This window comes from Battus philenor, unplaced genomic scaffold, assembly GCF_028537555.1.
Source record: "Battus philenor isolate CCGP_79_NKW_IND1 unplaced genomic scaffold, ilBatPhil1.0.hap1 SCAF_9, whole genome shotgun sequence".
Classification (NCBI taxonomy): domain Eukaryota; kingdom Metazoa; phylum Arthropoda; class Insecta; order Lepidoptera; family Papilionidae; genus Battus; species Battus philenor.
The window spans coordinates 14,177,987-14,195,173 of NW_027181759.1; the positions used below are offsets into that span (position 1 = coordinate 14,177,987).

The 17,187-nt window shown below is 30.6% G+C and overlaps 1 protein-coding gene across 1 annotated transcript in view; it reads right to left on the bottom strand.

Annotated features, from left to right (window-relative positions):
• Cht7 (chitinase 7) overlaps positions 1-16,685 on the bottom strand; it is a 124,825-nt gene extending 108,140 nt beyond the window's left edge. The window contains exon 1 of the mRNA XM_068776147.1: positions 16,445-16,685. Within this exon, the coding sequence (XP_068632248.1) occupies positions 16,445-16,447 (3 nt within the window). The 5' untranslated portion in view covers positions 16,448-16,685. The remainder of the gene's footprint in view (positions 1-16,444) is intronic.
• Between the last annotated feature and the right edge of the window lie 502 nt (positions 16,686-17,187).

Sequence of the window (17,187 nt, forward strand, 5' to 3'; positions counted from 1 at the left end):
GGTCATACACATCACATTTGTAGAATTCCACAGGATTATTTCTATCATAATTTTGCTGTCAAATAAATACCAGATGTTGTTTTTATAAATTAATATGTATAGTGGTCAATAAGTTTAGTGAAATTGTACCTTAAAGTTCGAGAACATTAGGTAGGCAGGTGAATGAAGGTAACTCATAGGTTAGTAGGAGTGTCTATTACATTCTCAAGTGTCTATAAGTCAAAAGTTGGAATATCATTTGGCTCAGTCCAAACCTTGGTTGGTGCCAAAATCGCTCAATTTTTGTAAAAAAGCGTCAAAAACTCGACTCATGTTGTTTCGCAACCACTGTATTTGTCTGATTTGGCTACGTACGACTTCTGTGTATTCAGGAAACCTATAGTCTTGATACGATTGAGGAGATACAACCCGAATCGAAGGTTTTGAAAGCTGTACCAGACAAAGACTATTCCGACTATTTTGGGGACTGGAAATACCGGAAAAAGACTATTCTGACTAGAAAAAGCATTGGAAAAGGTGCGTTTTATGCAACAGGAATTGTTTTGAAGTAGATGAAGTTTATTTAGAAAAATAAATAAGATGTATATTTTATACACACATTCATCTAACTTTTTGATCACAGTATTATACATAATAAAATGAAACTTGTGTACTAAAAAAATAGTATTTTTACAACACAAAAGACATGTCAAGAAAATTTTTGTAATATTTATATATAAAAAACGTACATGTTTCTACGTGTTTTGTGTATGTGAATTGCTGTTTATTATACTGTTTAAGTAATTAACTTTATAGTTTTGAAATTTAACCGAGAGTTTTAACAGTTTTAACTGCTGTCATAAAAATAATTGCAAAAGTGTACGAAAAATTTAAGTCAGTACAAAATACATGGTCAAGTAAAATATAGAAATATGCTTTTTTCTAAATTAATATATGCTAAAATTGGCCAAACGATACAACGATATAAATATATACTAGATGTGAAATTGATTTCTTCATTTGATAAAATCTAATGTAACCATTACAAAGTAATTTTGTAATTGAAATAAATATTTCCGCGGCCCAGTTACGGTGGATTACAATCCATTACGTTTGTAATAAAAAAGTTTATTGCCATAATATTTTTCACGAAGTAGAGAATAAAAAAAAAATTCTTACGCACTCCCAACAAAACAACGAATGTTGTCATCGCAAATAAATCACGATTACGTTTTGCAATAATATAAAATTGATTTCCGGTAACAGCAACGGACTACAACATTACTTAACAATTAACATTTTACATTCTTTATTTGAAATTTATAACTATTACAATGAATACTCGTGCATTTAAACATATTTTATTAAGTTCATTATTTATCTCGTAATGCTACATGAAAACTATTTTATCAGTAAATCTACCAGCTTGATACATTAAACACGTAATATTTTTAAAGATTACAAATTCTATTTCAAGTGAAGACACAAAAATACATCGAGATATCTTTACACGATCGAATCAAAAATGATGTTTGTAGATCAATTAAAGTAACTAAAATAGCTCAGGAAAATAGCTAATCCAAGTAGAAGTGGGCAGGCTACATAGCGCGCTGAACCGAAGGCTGCTGGTGCCTTGAGGTTCTAGTTCTAGCTTGTTAAAGTTGATATAAAACGCTTACATCAGGTCTTATTCCAAATGTATGGAGTCGACCTACGGTCGTGAACGTTCAATAGTTAAAATAATGATGATGATGTTTATTAAATTATGATATTCCTAAGTGATCATTGTAGGCTTTAGAGGAACCTTAAAATTCAAATAATGGTTCATGTTTCAGTACGTCAAAAAAAATTTTTTTTTCAACATTTTGTTAAATATATTGCAAAACCTTAATTACTGATATAGAGATATTTGTGATGGTTTTTTAAAAACGTAAGATCCAATGAAGCTTAGTGAAAATAATCAAATTAAATTATTAACGATAAAAAGACGATCTGTAATTGCTTTTCCGAATTTATTATTTTGAACCAATACTTTTGTTTGAATTTGTGGTGTTCCAAATATTAGCCCTCAAAGTAACTATTTTCCTGTTTAGTTTTAAGAGTACTAAATATATATACTTAGTATAGATTCCTTCAGTCATAGCTTTATAATTTATATGACTGTGAAATACCTTCAATTGAAACTAGCACGCCAATTCTCTTCATCTAAATTCAATATTAAATCATATGTTTTTCTGTATACTTCGAGAAAAACCTCGTACATTGTTTCAACAGATCGCGATACAAACAATTTTAAACTTTAACACGTATATAATAGAGTTAAAATTAATATAAAATGTAAATATATCGACATCGAATGACCATAGTTATGGCCATATGGTACAAATGTCACGGTTTTCAAGTTAATTTTGCGAAGCTTGTGCCGTTTTCATATGTGTTTAGAACGTATTTAATAATGTTTAGGGATAATTACTTCTAATTAATACAATCCTTTACTCAGTATTGATGGAGGAAAAGTAATTTTGTATACAAATTTAAACGGATTCGTAGCTATAAACAGGACTTAATGATACTTTGGAAAAATATAACGTAAATGATTGTTAAATGGAAATTTTTAGGTAAATTATTGCTTAGATTCGTCACTTAAAAACTTTTGTTACACAACCGATTTTTATCTAATGCCAACTGAGATATAATGATTGTATAAAAACATGAATAGGAAACCAAATTATAGCAATAAATAAATAAAATACATACGGCAACTACTAGTAGCTGAATTATGGATTATTATCATTTCTTTAGGCTGCATAAAAGCAATAACTCGTCTGTACAAATGTGTAGGGCTTAACAGTAAACTTCGGTACACTGTCAATTAATCAATTTAAAAAAGTTCATTAAACAAAATCTTGTCATAGTGTGAAGACACATAGATGGATAGATGAACTCTACAAGTAATAGGCAGGGCCAGATTTAGACATGAGGCATATGACCCCTGGTTCAGGGCAGAAAATTTTTAAAAGCCAGCTAAAATTTCGACTTAGAACATCGACTATGGTAATGTTTATAAGCTATATAATTTAAAAAGCTCATTAAAAAAACTTAATAATATGAAGACAGACATATAAATGGATAAACGGACTCTATAAGGAATAGGCAGGGTCGGATATAGGCATGAGTCACATGAGCCCTGGCCCAGGGCGGAAAAATTTTAAAACCCAGTTAAAATTTCAACTTAGGATATCGACTATGATAATGTTTATAAGAAATGTAGTATTAAAAAACTCATCAAAAAAACTTCATAATGTGAAGGCAAAAAATTCAGAAATAGGCAGGGATGAATATAGGCATAAATCATATAGGCCTGAGCCTGGAACGGAAAATTTTGATAGCCATTTAAAATTCAGACTTGAAACAGCGACTATGGTAATATATAAGCTATGTCATTTTAAAAAGCTCATTAAAAAAAACTTTTAATAAAATCTAGTCATAATGTGAAGGCAGACATATAGACGGATAAACGGCCTCTATAAGGAATAGGCAGGGCCAGATATAGGCATGAGTCACATAGGCCAGATCCTGGAGCGGAAAAATTTTGAAAGCCATTTAAAATTGAGAATTAAAACAGCGACTATGGTCATGTTTATAAGTTACGTGGTTTTAAATTGAGTTTAAAAGGTGTATATTTATGTTTGAATATTCCTGAATGAGAACAGCGTAAGGCTTTGATCCCATGGGCAACAAATTCGTAAATCCAGCTGCATCGTGGCAATCTTTGAGGTGTTGAATAAAGGTTGCGACTTTTACTAAGTCGTCGTTTCAAATAGTGAGGGGCCTATCCATGCTGCGTCTACTGAATCGTGGTCACTACTAAAGAACCTTTCAACTTCAACGGTCGAAGTTTGCATGAACCAAGTGTCCTGCCAATACACGGTATTTTCATAGAAATAACACATTTGATCTCTACCGATATTTATTTATTTTAATAGTAGATCCAAAACTATTTATAATGAACAAAATTGTTTAGTTTCTTTCTTTCTTCTGATAATTACTCTGTGTCGATTTAATTTTTGCAAGTTGGTATATTTAATGTATGTAATTATTATTAACAGCTTTCTCTTTCTAATGTTAGATATTAAAGAAAGTTAGCAACAATTTCCTTTGCTTACATTATCAAGTATTTCTAGTTTGACCTCACGATCTCGCTCCAACTCGCAAAGAGTACAAGGTTCTCGTAGGCGAGGTCTACACGATTGTGGAAAACATTCAGAATATTTATGTTCCTTTCAGAATCAAACATATTCTGTATTTTCCTTCTCCCTCTCTATTTTTTTTACATTGACAAAATTGTATTTGTGTAAACCTATTTCATATACATTTATAGATATTACAATAGAAATAATTAAAAATGTAATCACAAAATATTGCACAGTATTGCGAGCAGTAGATATGTTGTAGAAGACTGTGACTTGCGATCATAGTTCGCGGGTTCGATTCCTGAAATACAACCTTTTAAATTCACACTGTGTATAGGTATACTGCTCGCAAACAAGTTACAAGCGATAAGTAGTTTCATGTGCATACTGTATTGCGATCGCGAACCCGCCATTTGAACATGGCGATTATGGTAAATCACCTTTAGATATCTTTGGCAGATGCTTAAATCTTGCAGTGGATGTATATAGGCTGGAACGGTCCAACTAATTCCTTTATTAGATTGAAATATGCGGAAAATACTTAGATGAAATTTTGCTAGAGAAACCTTACTTTAAAATAATAAAACTTCTTATCTCATTATGCCTATTTCAAGAAACTGCATTTCATACTTTATTATATATAATCAGATACAAAAGAGATTTAGAACAACCTTGAAGGCCTTTTAATGCCATTATAAATAGGAATCAATCGGGTATGAGGAGAATCGTAGACGAATGTAAATAACTGGAATAGCTCAGTGAATTAACAAGTTGAAGTGGAAAAGAAGAAGAAATGGAACGGAGACCACGGATCGGCAAGTGCAGTAGAACGTCCAACCACAATGTGGACAAAAGTTCCTGTTAAAGTCATCAATGAGGTCTATGAATCTAATACAGCTAAAATGGTGATGATTACGATGATGATATACACTATACATACCAATAGATTTCCTAAGTTAAGTTATTGACCTTTAATAGTCCAAAATATAACTGAAAAATGAAACTGAGAAATGAAAAATGAAAAAATAAGTTTCAAAGCGAATACCTTTTTTGTCGATTTATTTTCTGCGTCTGTGTGTGTCTTTATGCCATTACATACAGAAAGAGGTTTTATATTTCGTAAGCTACAAAATTTAAATAATAAGTTTATATATTAAAGTGCAACTTACATTTTGACGAGCTTTTTAACTTTGATAGACGTCATATGAAAATTGTCGTAATCTTTTTACAGGACTTTCGATTTTTTTCTGTGTTTGTTGGCTTAACGATAAAGCTTGATATCTATTGTTTTTGTTCTTTATGTACTCCTTCTACAAGGAATGTTTTATCTGTTTTTAATAACAGCTAAAACCTTGTGCCTTAACAATAATCTTAAAAAGAAAATTAAATGTTATAGGTAGGTATTCCGTTCTCGAAATTTGAGCTTAGCAATATATTAGACGATATATTTATTTTTATATAGCAAATAAGCCACAATTACATATATATATATGATAAATGTGAATTAAATAAAAATTATTGTTTATAGTCAATAGTTATAATGGAGCCTTCATAGAATAACATTGTTACAAAAGTTTATCTAAACATTAACACCGTTAGCGAAATGCCACTGAAGTGAGAGGCACGGAGCAAGCTAACTAATCAGCTGAAAAACACGGAAGAGATGTAACTGCAGCGTTACATGCGGTGCAAAAAGAGATACGTGTCCACTTCCTGTAAGTCGATATCACACAGCAGTTGAATAACACTGACATAACGGTATTGTTCCATTAAAAAAAATTGTCTTTAAAAACATAAGCATTGTAATAAAGTTATTAATACAATGGATGTAAAGTTTCTTTTCCAACTACAGTAGTACTTATTTCTATTGTACTAACATAATTTATAATATATGACGTTTGAAATACTCGTCACAACATACGATATGAGTGAAAGATAAAATAATTGCCTCAGAGGTAACGAGACTTGTATGTTCAAAAAAGGAAATGTTTTTTATTCTTTACGAATAAGTATAATAATTCGTTGAAAAAGAAGATAAATGTTTGTACATCCAATCAATTGATTTTATTAAACATACCCATGCATCCGTATGATAGCTAAGGTGGAGAATAAATTTATTAAAAGTACCGTCAGCAGAAGCATACATAAAAATTTTTGTTAGATTATTTTGTTATATTATAGCTGATAACAGGTGGACACAAAGGGTTTTAAAACGGAGAGGCCCACGAGGTAATAGAGCGAGAGGCAGACCTAATGCCAGACGGGCGGACAAGATCAAAAAAAGAAAGCTTTGGATGAGGCTTTAACCCTGAGGGGGTCCATACAAACTTAAAACAAAATCATCGAACTATTATTTAAAATCACTAATTTTAAGTCACAATTGCACAATCTTTTGCATATCAAAATCTCTTGCCCTATAGGTATTTTGCCAATAAATTAAATAAGTAATCATTAAATCTGTTTTGCAATCTGTACGATCCTAATAATACGTGTCGCAAGCATCAAACAACGCTTCAGTAGACTGACTGATGAGCTGTGAATATTCAGGCAGTGAAAGCGTACCTTAACAAGGACTTTTGCTTCGATAAAAGTATACGTAAGCTGTCATATTCACACAGGAGCAAATATATAGATACTAACATATACGATATTTTGTCAACCTATGAGCTAGTATTTGTTTTGTTTTTGTTATTAATTTTCTAAGTAAAAATATAATTACTAAGTACAGAAAGCTATTTTCAAATTAGTGAACTTATTACATAGAGTATCTTAAGTTAAATAATTAAAGTGAAATTGTCTCGAGAATGTTATCCAAATAAAGAGTACATTGCATTACAAGAGTACATAAAGAATACATTGTACATCCTAAAAATATGACCGGACAGTGTATCTATAACTATCTATAAAAGATATAAACCGATAATTTTCTTAACATGAACAATTGGTTTGATTTTTTTAAAGAAAAAATAATGAAAGAAGTGTTCACACACGCCGGATTTGTCCAAATAAGCCAGTTTAACATGGAATAGTTGAGTATCTAGATTTTTTCGGTTTAATGTGGTTTAGTTATTAAATTTTTTATAAGTGAAGGCAACTTTGAGAACTAGTAAGGCTGCTTTCTTAGTATTAAATTCATAAAAGCAAATAAATGGATTTAACAGAATTCTTGTTAATGTCAAAATTGACGTCATCGTCCATTATAAAGGAAGCGGTTTCGACCTTGTGGTTGAAAATCAAACCCTGTGCTTTCTGAGCCATTTTCTTTCCAGGATGTAAAAACCCCGGTGGTTATTGCGTGATATAGCCTGCCAACTAACCAACTTGCCAATCTGCTAAGCTTTATATGTATGATCTCCTAAAGAATAACTTAATTCACACCGATGATCGTAAGCCATGACCAGACCCTTTATATACGTAACGTACGAACCGCTATCGTAAACGTTCAAGTGACAGTTCGTGCGGATCGCTTAGGCAACGCACCCGGGTTGCCTCGTTACATGACAATTACGCAACGCACGGTGTCGAAACGAAGTTGACATGGCTGGTGTTAGTGTTTCTTTTAGTGCATAGCGTTGAGTACAATCCTATTGCATCAGGAAGACCAGAGAAGATATTCCTGCTGAAATATAAACTCAATAAATTCATTAATTAACTTCCAAATCTTAAAAGTTACATTAATAAGGTAATCTTTAACTTACAATTATGTTAGTACACCTACAACGTGGTCATACAACCTTATTAAGGTCTTTGAAAGACACTAGAGGTAGGCCCTTTCTTACTAGTCCTACAGGAAATGTATTGAGTGGAGCCTATTCGACGGCAGTGAATAGGCTTCACTCAATACATTTCCTAATAGGAATATCCTATTCTTAAAATGATGATGAACTTCGTTCCTTAAAAAAGTCAATAAATTCAAATTTACGCATGATTTTTTTAGTAATTTAAAGTTCTTATTATTATTACGATTGTAAACATAAATAAATTAAATATGTATGTAAGATACTTTTAGAGATATATCTTTTTAATTTACAAATGTGATATTTATGAATTAAAAAGATGCTATGTAATATATATGTCTTAAAAATTAGTCCAACTGTTTTTGTGTTATAAATGGTGTGACTAACAAGTCTTTGTTTTTTATATGCATAGTATATTGTGGATACCCAAATGGAACTGACCCAACAACATTACCAAAAATGCTCTCCGTTGCTAAAAATACAATAGATTAAAATTGACCTTTAGTGTGACGATTGCGAAAAAAAATAAACGAGCGACATTCTTTTATTATTCAATATAAATATAATTTAACGAACATTAAAAATCTGAGATATATTTTTACATATAATACTAACAGATTTTTAAATGACGTTTGAATTTTTTTTAAACATATTCACGTCTGTCTTTGGAATAATGATAAAATATGGAATTAATTTCGTTATGAATTCATTGTGATATAATAATATTAGTTATACTATTCAAACTTGTATTTATACGCTGTGTTTATAACTAAAAGTCGATCCAGTTGATTTAAACACGTGACATTACGGTGCATACTAAAATACAGTTACCGGCCTAGCATCTGTTACAAGTCACAGATTCAAAATGAAACGTAAGCCATGGATGCGGTATTTAAATCATGGACTAATCATACCATAAGAAATGTAAAATAATGTTATATTTATTAACAAATTATTTATTGTGCACGTCATAAACGTAATGTTAACAATATTAAAGTGCTCTGCTATATCTCACAGATACTCTTTAAATCGATTGGAAAAATGTATATGTCAATATTATTTTTAATTTATAATTATCCAAAAGTTTAGTAGACAGTGACGTAATATAGATAAATAATAATTTACAATTGTGAATTTTATTTAATCTCACTTAAAATGGAATCAGAAGTATTTAATATTCAAGTTCTACATTTTTGGAGACAAGTATTTTACAGGATAAGATGTTTAACATATTAATGACCGTTTATGACTTTTCTCATTTTAGTGTTTTGTCTGTTAAAAACGTAAATGTCACGAAAAAAATAGTTTTTTATCTGTTAAAGTCTGTGACATTTTGTTTATTTACATTATATACGTGAATATCCGCATATTAATACTTAAAATACATCAAATAATACTGATTTTATATTTTAAATAATAGCTTAAAGTTTTTTTAAACAGTAGCAGAACCTTTTTAAAGTAATCTTGAAGGCTTCTTTGAGAATCACCGCCAGAGCTGCTACATAATTTGGTATGGAGTACGATGAAATGAAAAAGGTACCAGAGGAAAACCTTTTCTCAGGCTGTCACTCGATGGGATTAAACTTTCAGAGGACTCAAAAACAGCTCAATCGGTTATTAATACGGTGGAATATAGTGCCTTTTCTATGACCTTTATCTCTTATAATATGACAAGGACTTGTATTTGTAAAGTTTTTTTCAGTCTTTTGTTTATTTTGAATTCTCCTTCTCTTATCCATTTCAATCTGTTTCTCTCTGTCTTCTTGTATCATTCACAGTTTGTTTCACTCTCGCGGCTTTAATTTACAATTCATTCATTCATACATCGCCTTCTATCCTTTTATGTTTACTATTTTTATTTTTTATCATTTTTAATATTTCACATTTAAATATTTGTTTATTCTTAGATTTTAGAATTTAATTACACATTTAAAAAATTAAAAATTTAACTTATTTTCTTAACAAATCTTATTATTATAAAAAAGAAAACTAGTATGTTTTACTCTACTCTGTGGTACGAACAGGTCCCCCTGTCGTGTGGGGTCCGGTGAGAAGGTTCCGTTACACCGTCAGGAGCGGGCGTGTTCCAGTGATCGTAATGTCAGGATACCGCGTTAGTTAACGGTGAATAGCTTGATAAAATATCTAGACCGTAATTAGCTATGAAAGTATACTCAATTATGTACCTTATGTCAACGAGTTAGAGTTCATTATTGTACTATCTATTAAAACGTTATAATCTTTAGCTTGTAGAGAACTTTTTGTAAGTTTACTACAAGCTAAATTCACAAAAAACTATAAAAGCTTCAAGAAAATTAAAATAATGGGGCTTTCGAATGAATCGATACTACTGTTTTATTATTAAGTCGAATCTCCTCAGTGAACCTATGAGCTTTACTATCTTAATAGAAATTTTGAGAGAAGCGCTCGCAACATCCTGTCCACTTAAAACATGCAAATGCCACTTGGCAGCAGTGTAAGCTAGATCAAGAAAGTAACGAGGTCGCAGAATAAAAAACCGTCTCAGATGCCTCATCTGAATTTTATTTCTATCAAATTGGGCATTTCCATTCTTCTGATACACATGTGGATACTTTAATAATTGTAAGTGGATAATAATGATTGTAAACTGTCATTTTATGATATGTGTAGGTAATTCTTGACAGAAATATACGCAGCGGTAACCTAGCGGTAGAGGACTGAAACCTGCGATTTTAGGTCGCGAGTTCGATTCCCTGGATATAATCTTATATAATTCACACTGTGCATAAATTACATAACATTGTCGCTGCTCACATATAAGTTACCAAAGGATAAGTAGCAATGTCCTTTGCATACCTTAATTATGTTTTATCCACCATAGATACCTTTAAGGGTGACCTATGCCTTGCAATCGGCGTCTATGAGCTGCAACGATTAATTCTCAACAGGTGACTATTTTAAATGAAAAAGGACTTAATGTCAGTTTAATACCTTTACAATAGTTTGTTTACCAAAAATGCGAATATGAAATGGCTAGCGATATATTGATACATTGTATCTTTGACTGCATAATGAAAATTCTGCTTGACACTTTAAATTTAAAATATTAAAAATATGCATCGTAATAAAATTAATTATGACAAATTTTATCATAATTTATTTCTATTTCTACCTTCGAATTTGTAATTAATTAACACGTTTGAATAACTACGATATATCGTCATCTAACACTGGTATAGAGAATTATAAGTTTCGAGTATTTTAAAGTAAAAGAGGCCGCCATATAATTCGATGAATTTAATTTTAGTAAAAGAAATATCAACTTAATTGTGAAAATTATAATCACGTTAGACATAATTAAGTTATTACAAATATTTAAATGTGTCGAAAAGACTTTTTTATATTTTTCACCTCATAAGCCTCTTGCACAGTATTCTTAATATTACGTCTTTTTAATTATATATATATATATATATATATATATATATATATACTATGTTGGCTGAGTAATTATTCACACTTGAAGGCATATCGCAGGCGTTTTTGTACATTTATTAAAAGAGCGATAAATTTTCTCGTTAGTAGATTTTAATCCACATTAATAAATACATTACAATGCCATATAACACAAGTGTGATAAAGCGAAAGTAAAGGTTGTATAACAAAATCAAGGTCCAACTACAAATATTCAGTTTAATTGTTGCTTATACTGCAACGTCGCTTATTTCATAATTGCATTTTAGTACGGTATGTTAATGTTCTAAATTTCTTGAAAATAAAATTTTTGTTGAAAATATATACGGATATTGCAAGAGTTATATGATATAAGATTATAGAAGTACACAGGCCATATGCAAAAAAAAAACTGTATCAAATAAAGTATACTGTCAGTAATCATTTTTTTTATTTTATGGTCCCCGCTGTTGGGGACCTCTCGTTCCCCTATCTCGTGTGGGACAGGGACTTTTTATTTCTAGTAATTTATTCATATTTTTTATTATTAACATTCTTCTCTTTCATGTATCATATTATCTGTCGTACTGTTTCTTTCATTCTACAATTTTCCCACTCTTTCTCTTTCATTCCATTAGCCATACATCCATCCTCAACCACTACATTCTAGGTTTCCTTACTGTCAGTAATCATTTGCAATATGTTCGCTATTAGTCCGTTCATCTATGTTTTATATTTATCACCATCACTATCATTAGCTGACTGAGAAGACAGAGGCTTTCTCTAAATATCATCACGATGATTGATGGTACGCTGCCCGTAGTCAGCGACTCACGACCTTTTACTATGTCATCGGTTGGTATTGAGGTCTTAAATACTATGTCCACTGAAGTGGCCTATTATTACGTACCCATTATTATAAAAATATTTATTAAATTAAATATTAATTTTTTCATCAATTTATAACTATCTTCTTTCGCTATGCAATCATCAGTATAGGTCTTATCCTAGTCCTATCGTTCCCTCTTCTTATTTCTAAAACAGGGATATATTTTATAATGATTTTTTTTCGCAAACTTTTCACACACTCTCTCTCTCGTCTTTCATAATTTTCTCTTTCTTCCTTTTTTATATTTCCTGCCATCCATCAGCCTTGCTTAAAGTTCTGAGGTACTATAAAAATACTTTATTTTTAATTAATAATTTATATGTAATTTAACCTTGAAGACACGTTTAGATAAATATGTATTAATTCTCTCGAAAACGTCGTTTGAGTTTATAGTTTGAATTTAATGTTGTATAAAATATTTCAAGACGAGCATCGGAATACAAGATTAAGTTGCAATGCAACTTAGCAAGATTAACATTGTGTAACTTATTTCTAAGTATCGGTCGTTAAAGACGCTTGGATTTTATCTTTGTTGTATATTCAGATGTGTTTACGTAAAGTTTTACTAGCTATTAAGTTCAAGATTTTTTAATGTCAAATCTAGATATTTTTGGTAATGTAAACACTCAAGTTTTTATTACGTAGTCGTCACTCAACAAACCATAGAGACGGCTATGCTTTGTTTTCCGATCTTTTTTTAATGTTTCATAACAAATTGAATATTCGATAAACTTTTACCTTATAACTACAATTTTTAATGTTATACCCAGAACTTATATTAAATATTAGTAAACCTACACAATATTTATACATATAAACGCTTTAGAATGTGAATGTGTAGTTTATTTATTACTACTGTTTATTTATTACTGCTACTTATTACTGTCAATTAATATATATATAGTATATCTTATATATAAATAGTTGGTTTCAGAGATAATTAAGTAAGAAAAAGCGTTTTCAAAGTTTGGATTACTACATAATAATGTTAGTTATTATTTCTTATCTGCAGAGTTTTTTTTAAATACTCTTTCGTCAATTTTATTTTCGGGACATGGATATACACCATTCTACCTACCCTATCTACCTTCCCTCTCTCATCTGTCGCAATTTCTATCATTTAGCATACATTAAATATACAGTATTCACTCACATTACATTTACGTATCGCCTCCCATTCCTCGCCACACTTCCTGTTACACATAACTGCAAGAAAGTGTGGCGGCTTTCCTCCTCTTCCAAAAGGCAATGTTGCCGCAATCATACTGCATAGTTTGTTATTCCAAGATTTAGTATTTAGTTTAGTTACTATAGTAATTATCAGTATTATGTTGACGTTCAACGAACTATGAGGACATAGCCCTTGTTTGGCGTTTCTATCAGTAATGATGATATCCGTTGTCAAACGAAACTGAATGTTTTAGACCAGAACGTCGTCGGAAAACGCTGAGAGTTTGAAGGCTAACCTAGTAGAGAACATCCAACAGCTGAAATAATAAAGATACTCAAGTTTTGTAACAAAAAATCCAATATAACGAAACAAAGACCATTGCTACATCTATTGCTTCGAAAGCGATTTGTAAAAAGGACATCTTTACAAAGCGGTTCGACCGCCAGTTTGTCAACATGTAAATTCAGTTGCATAGAATTCCAGTGAACGAACCAATTTAATCCAGTCGATGCTTAGTCGCGCATGAACAGAATGACAACTACTGGACTCTAATTTACAATGTTAAGTATTCTTGTAAGAAAATTAAGACCTATAGGGGAAATCTACATGGGTAATAGAATTAGTGACATGAAGAAATTTTATTCCCTCTGTATATAAATTATGGTATACAGTCTAATAATTAATGCTTGCAGAAATAATTAAAAAATTAATTATTACTTAACGTAAGAAAAAGTGTTGTTAAAATAGAAATTTGGCGTACATACTCGTATTAAATTTTATTATTATTTACTATCCGTAGCTGAAGACTTTGTAAAGAAGTTATCGTATTTTAAAGAAATATTTAATATTGATTGATTGAAATCACTTTAAAGGGTTATAGGAAATAGGTGTAAAGGCTTTTAAGCTTTTTGCCAACTGACTAATACATTCTCCCCTATAAAGGTTTTACTTTAATGTCTTTTAAAGCTTAACTAATTCTCTATATAATTTTATAAATACATTTAATTATATATATCAATGAAAGTGTAAAAAGTGATTTTTACTCCACAGTTGATCCCCTTAGGTATTGCGCTTACGTCAATTGAGTTATTCTAATTATTTTAGTCTACAATTTTTTTATAATAAAAACTACGATAGGTTCTGCGATCTATTACACAAGGCGAAACAAAAGAAAGTCAATAATTTGTAAATACAAAATAATATTGGATTTTTATGGTAAACGTAGTTGTGTATTTTATTTTCTACTTTCCGACAGCCTACAATATCAAGTTTAGAATTTTTATAACATCTGCATTTCCACAATAAAAGATCGTGCTGTTCACATATATCAGCTAAAATTCCCTTTAATCTACAGTAATCCATGGAAGTCCATCATAGTCCACTTTAATTCACTGTAATCCATCGCTTCGGCCAATTGCTGATGTTACATGCCAATTCTATCTTTATGTATTTCTTTATTGTGTTATTAGTGACGTTACAAGGAAGTCGTAGCCCTTTACTACTAGTCAATATAAAACCTTATTTAAAGTATATTATACAATTTCATTTATCTACCAAGTTTATCTATTTTAAAAATATTTTTATTGCGTTTGTGAAAACGGTATTTATGTGATTACATTAACTTAAATTACTGCAAGTTTTATAACGACTTCCTCATTTGCATGTTACAATTGCCCAAGAAATTAGCTGCCTCTCAAAATATGCCTTCGAAAATATGATAATCAGAGCTATAATTAAAATGGAACTCGGTGAAGGTCGTCGTGGGATTTTGATGTAACAGGCATTGGCAAGCTGTTTTAAATTTATTGGTTACTAACTTTCGAATGATTTATATATTTTTTATATTCTTTTTTATATATTATCGACTTACAAATTAGGACACGAGGCCTTCTTGCAAACGAGAATTACTTATAATGCTGTACACAATGCGATTATTTTTTTTTAATAATTAGTTCTGCTCGATGTTTATGGACATGTAAAATAACTGTTATTACTATAATACGATAAGGTATAAATTCCAATGCATTGTTCTTTCACTATGATCTCTGGCCGCGTATACGGTTGCGATTTCTAGCAGACGTTTGTTTGCCACTTTCTCTAAGTGAAACTGTGTTTTTGTTCATTGTCAGCGCTAGCCCGAAGCTCTTTAAGTCGGACGCCGGTGCCGGATTCCGAATTGGATTTTTGAATTGAGAACATAGAAAATCTAAATTCAAATTTAAGATATCTAAGCAATGTTGACGCTAAGTACATCCATACAAAAGACTTCAACGCGTACGTGTTTTCAAGTACGAGATATATTTTTATTAAAAATATTATCATAACTTTTGTTTCACTTATTAGTGCTAGTATTGTTGAAATAAATAAAGTTATTGAATATTATATATTTTTAAAATAGAAACACTTAATCGTACGTCTCATACTCACGTATATTTCCAAAACAAAAATTAATAAATACTTTATTTTAATATTACATTAATAATATTAAGTAAATGTGATTTTAATTAATGTATTTAAATAAAGAACATATTTTTAAATTTATTTACTGGTAACTGATTTTAATCGATTTAAAACAAAGTTCACTCAAAAAAGAACAACAAACGCTTTCAATGTCGAAATATATTTTTAGAACTTAACTCGTAATATTCACAAACAAAAAACTAATCAAGGTTGCTAATAAATACCAATAAGTATTGCTTAAAAATAAAAAAAAATATTTGTTTAGATGATTAACAATACTCGATAAGTATTATTTTATCAACCAGCCAGTATGAAACGATTATTTTATTCGATCGTGTGCTATTATTTGAATAAAATCGATATCCGCATTTATACAAGGACGACCACAAGTTAGATATTTTGAGGAAACTAATAATTTTTGAATAATTTCAATGTTGCATAACTTGTACAGGCTCGATATGTGGATATTATTCTTTGTTATTTATATATTTTATTAAAGTTTAAAGGTAAAAAAATTTACTTATAAATAAATAAAAAAATTACTCGTTAATATATATTTTTTTAATTTTGTGGGACTCACCATTTTCTCCGTTTACACCTAAAAACGTAGTACACTCGCAACGATAATAATTAAACTCCTACAGCACTGAACTCGCACCAAAGTACCGCACAACAAGTACAGTCGCTCACAGAAACAGAACGCACCAGATCAATGTAAATTGAATAATCTCACCACGTCGTACAAACTATTCGAGATATCGATGAAATTTTGTCGCTCCCTATATTAAAACAATGTCTGTCCTGTCGTCTGTCGCGGTGGAGAGACGCTTGTGGACTGAATATTCGGCCGAAAGTGCGACGTTTCGCCCCCGTCGTTGCCGATTCAAGAGGTGTGCGTACGCGTCGATCGACCGACCTAACTGTCTTGATACTTTGACGTGAATTTTAATAAGAATTAAGAACGAAAGTAATGACATATTGCAAATGATTTAATTTTCATATACAACAATGTGTACGTTCTACACTTGACATCCATAATACCATGGTTCGTTGTCAAACTAATAAAGTTTACTTCAACTTATTTTTTAGATTTTGACTAATATAACGAATTGTAACTTACGATATTTTTGAATACCATAAATATATGAGCTTTATTTGGTGTACTGTCGTCACCAAAAAAACCTTCCAAATTTTTTTTTTGAAAGAGCTTTACGACCACATCTTACACTTCTGCAAGACATAAAACTTCCCCAAAGACCTCCACGGTAATTAATCTTGAGCTTTCCGTATCCAGTGATCTAACACGACTTTTATTACGTCATC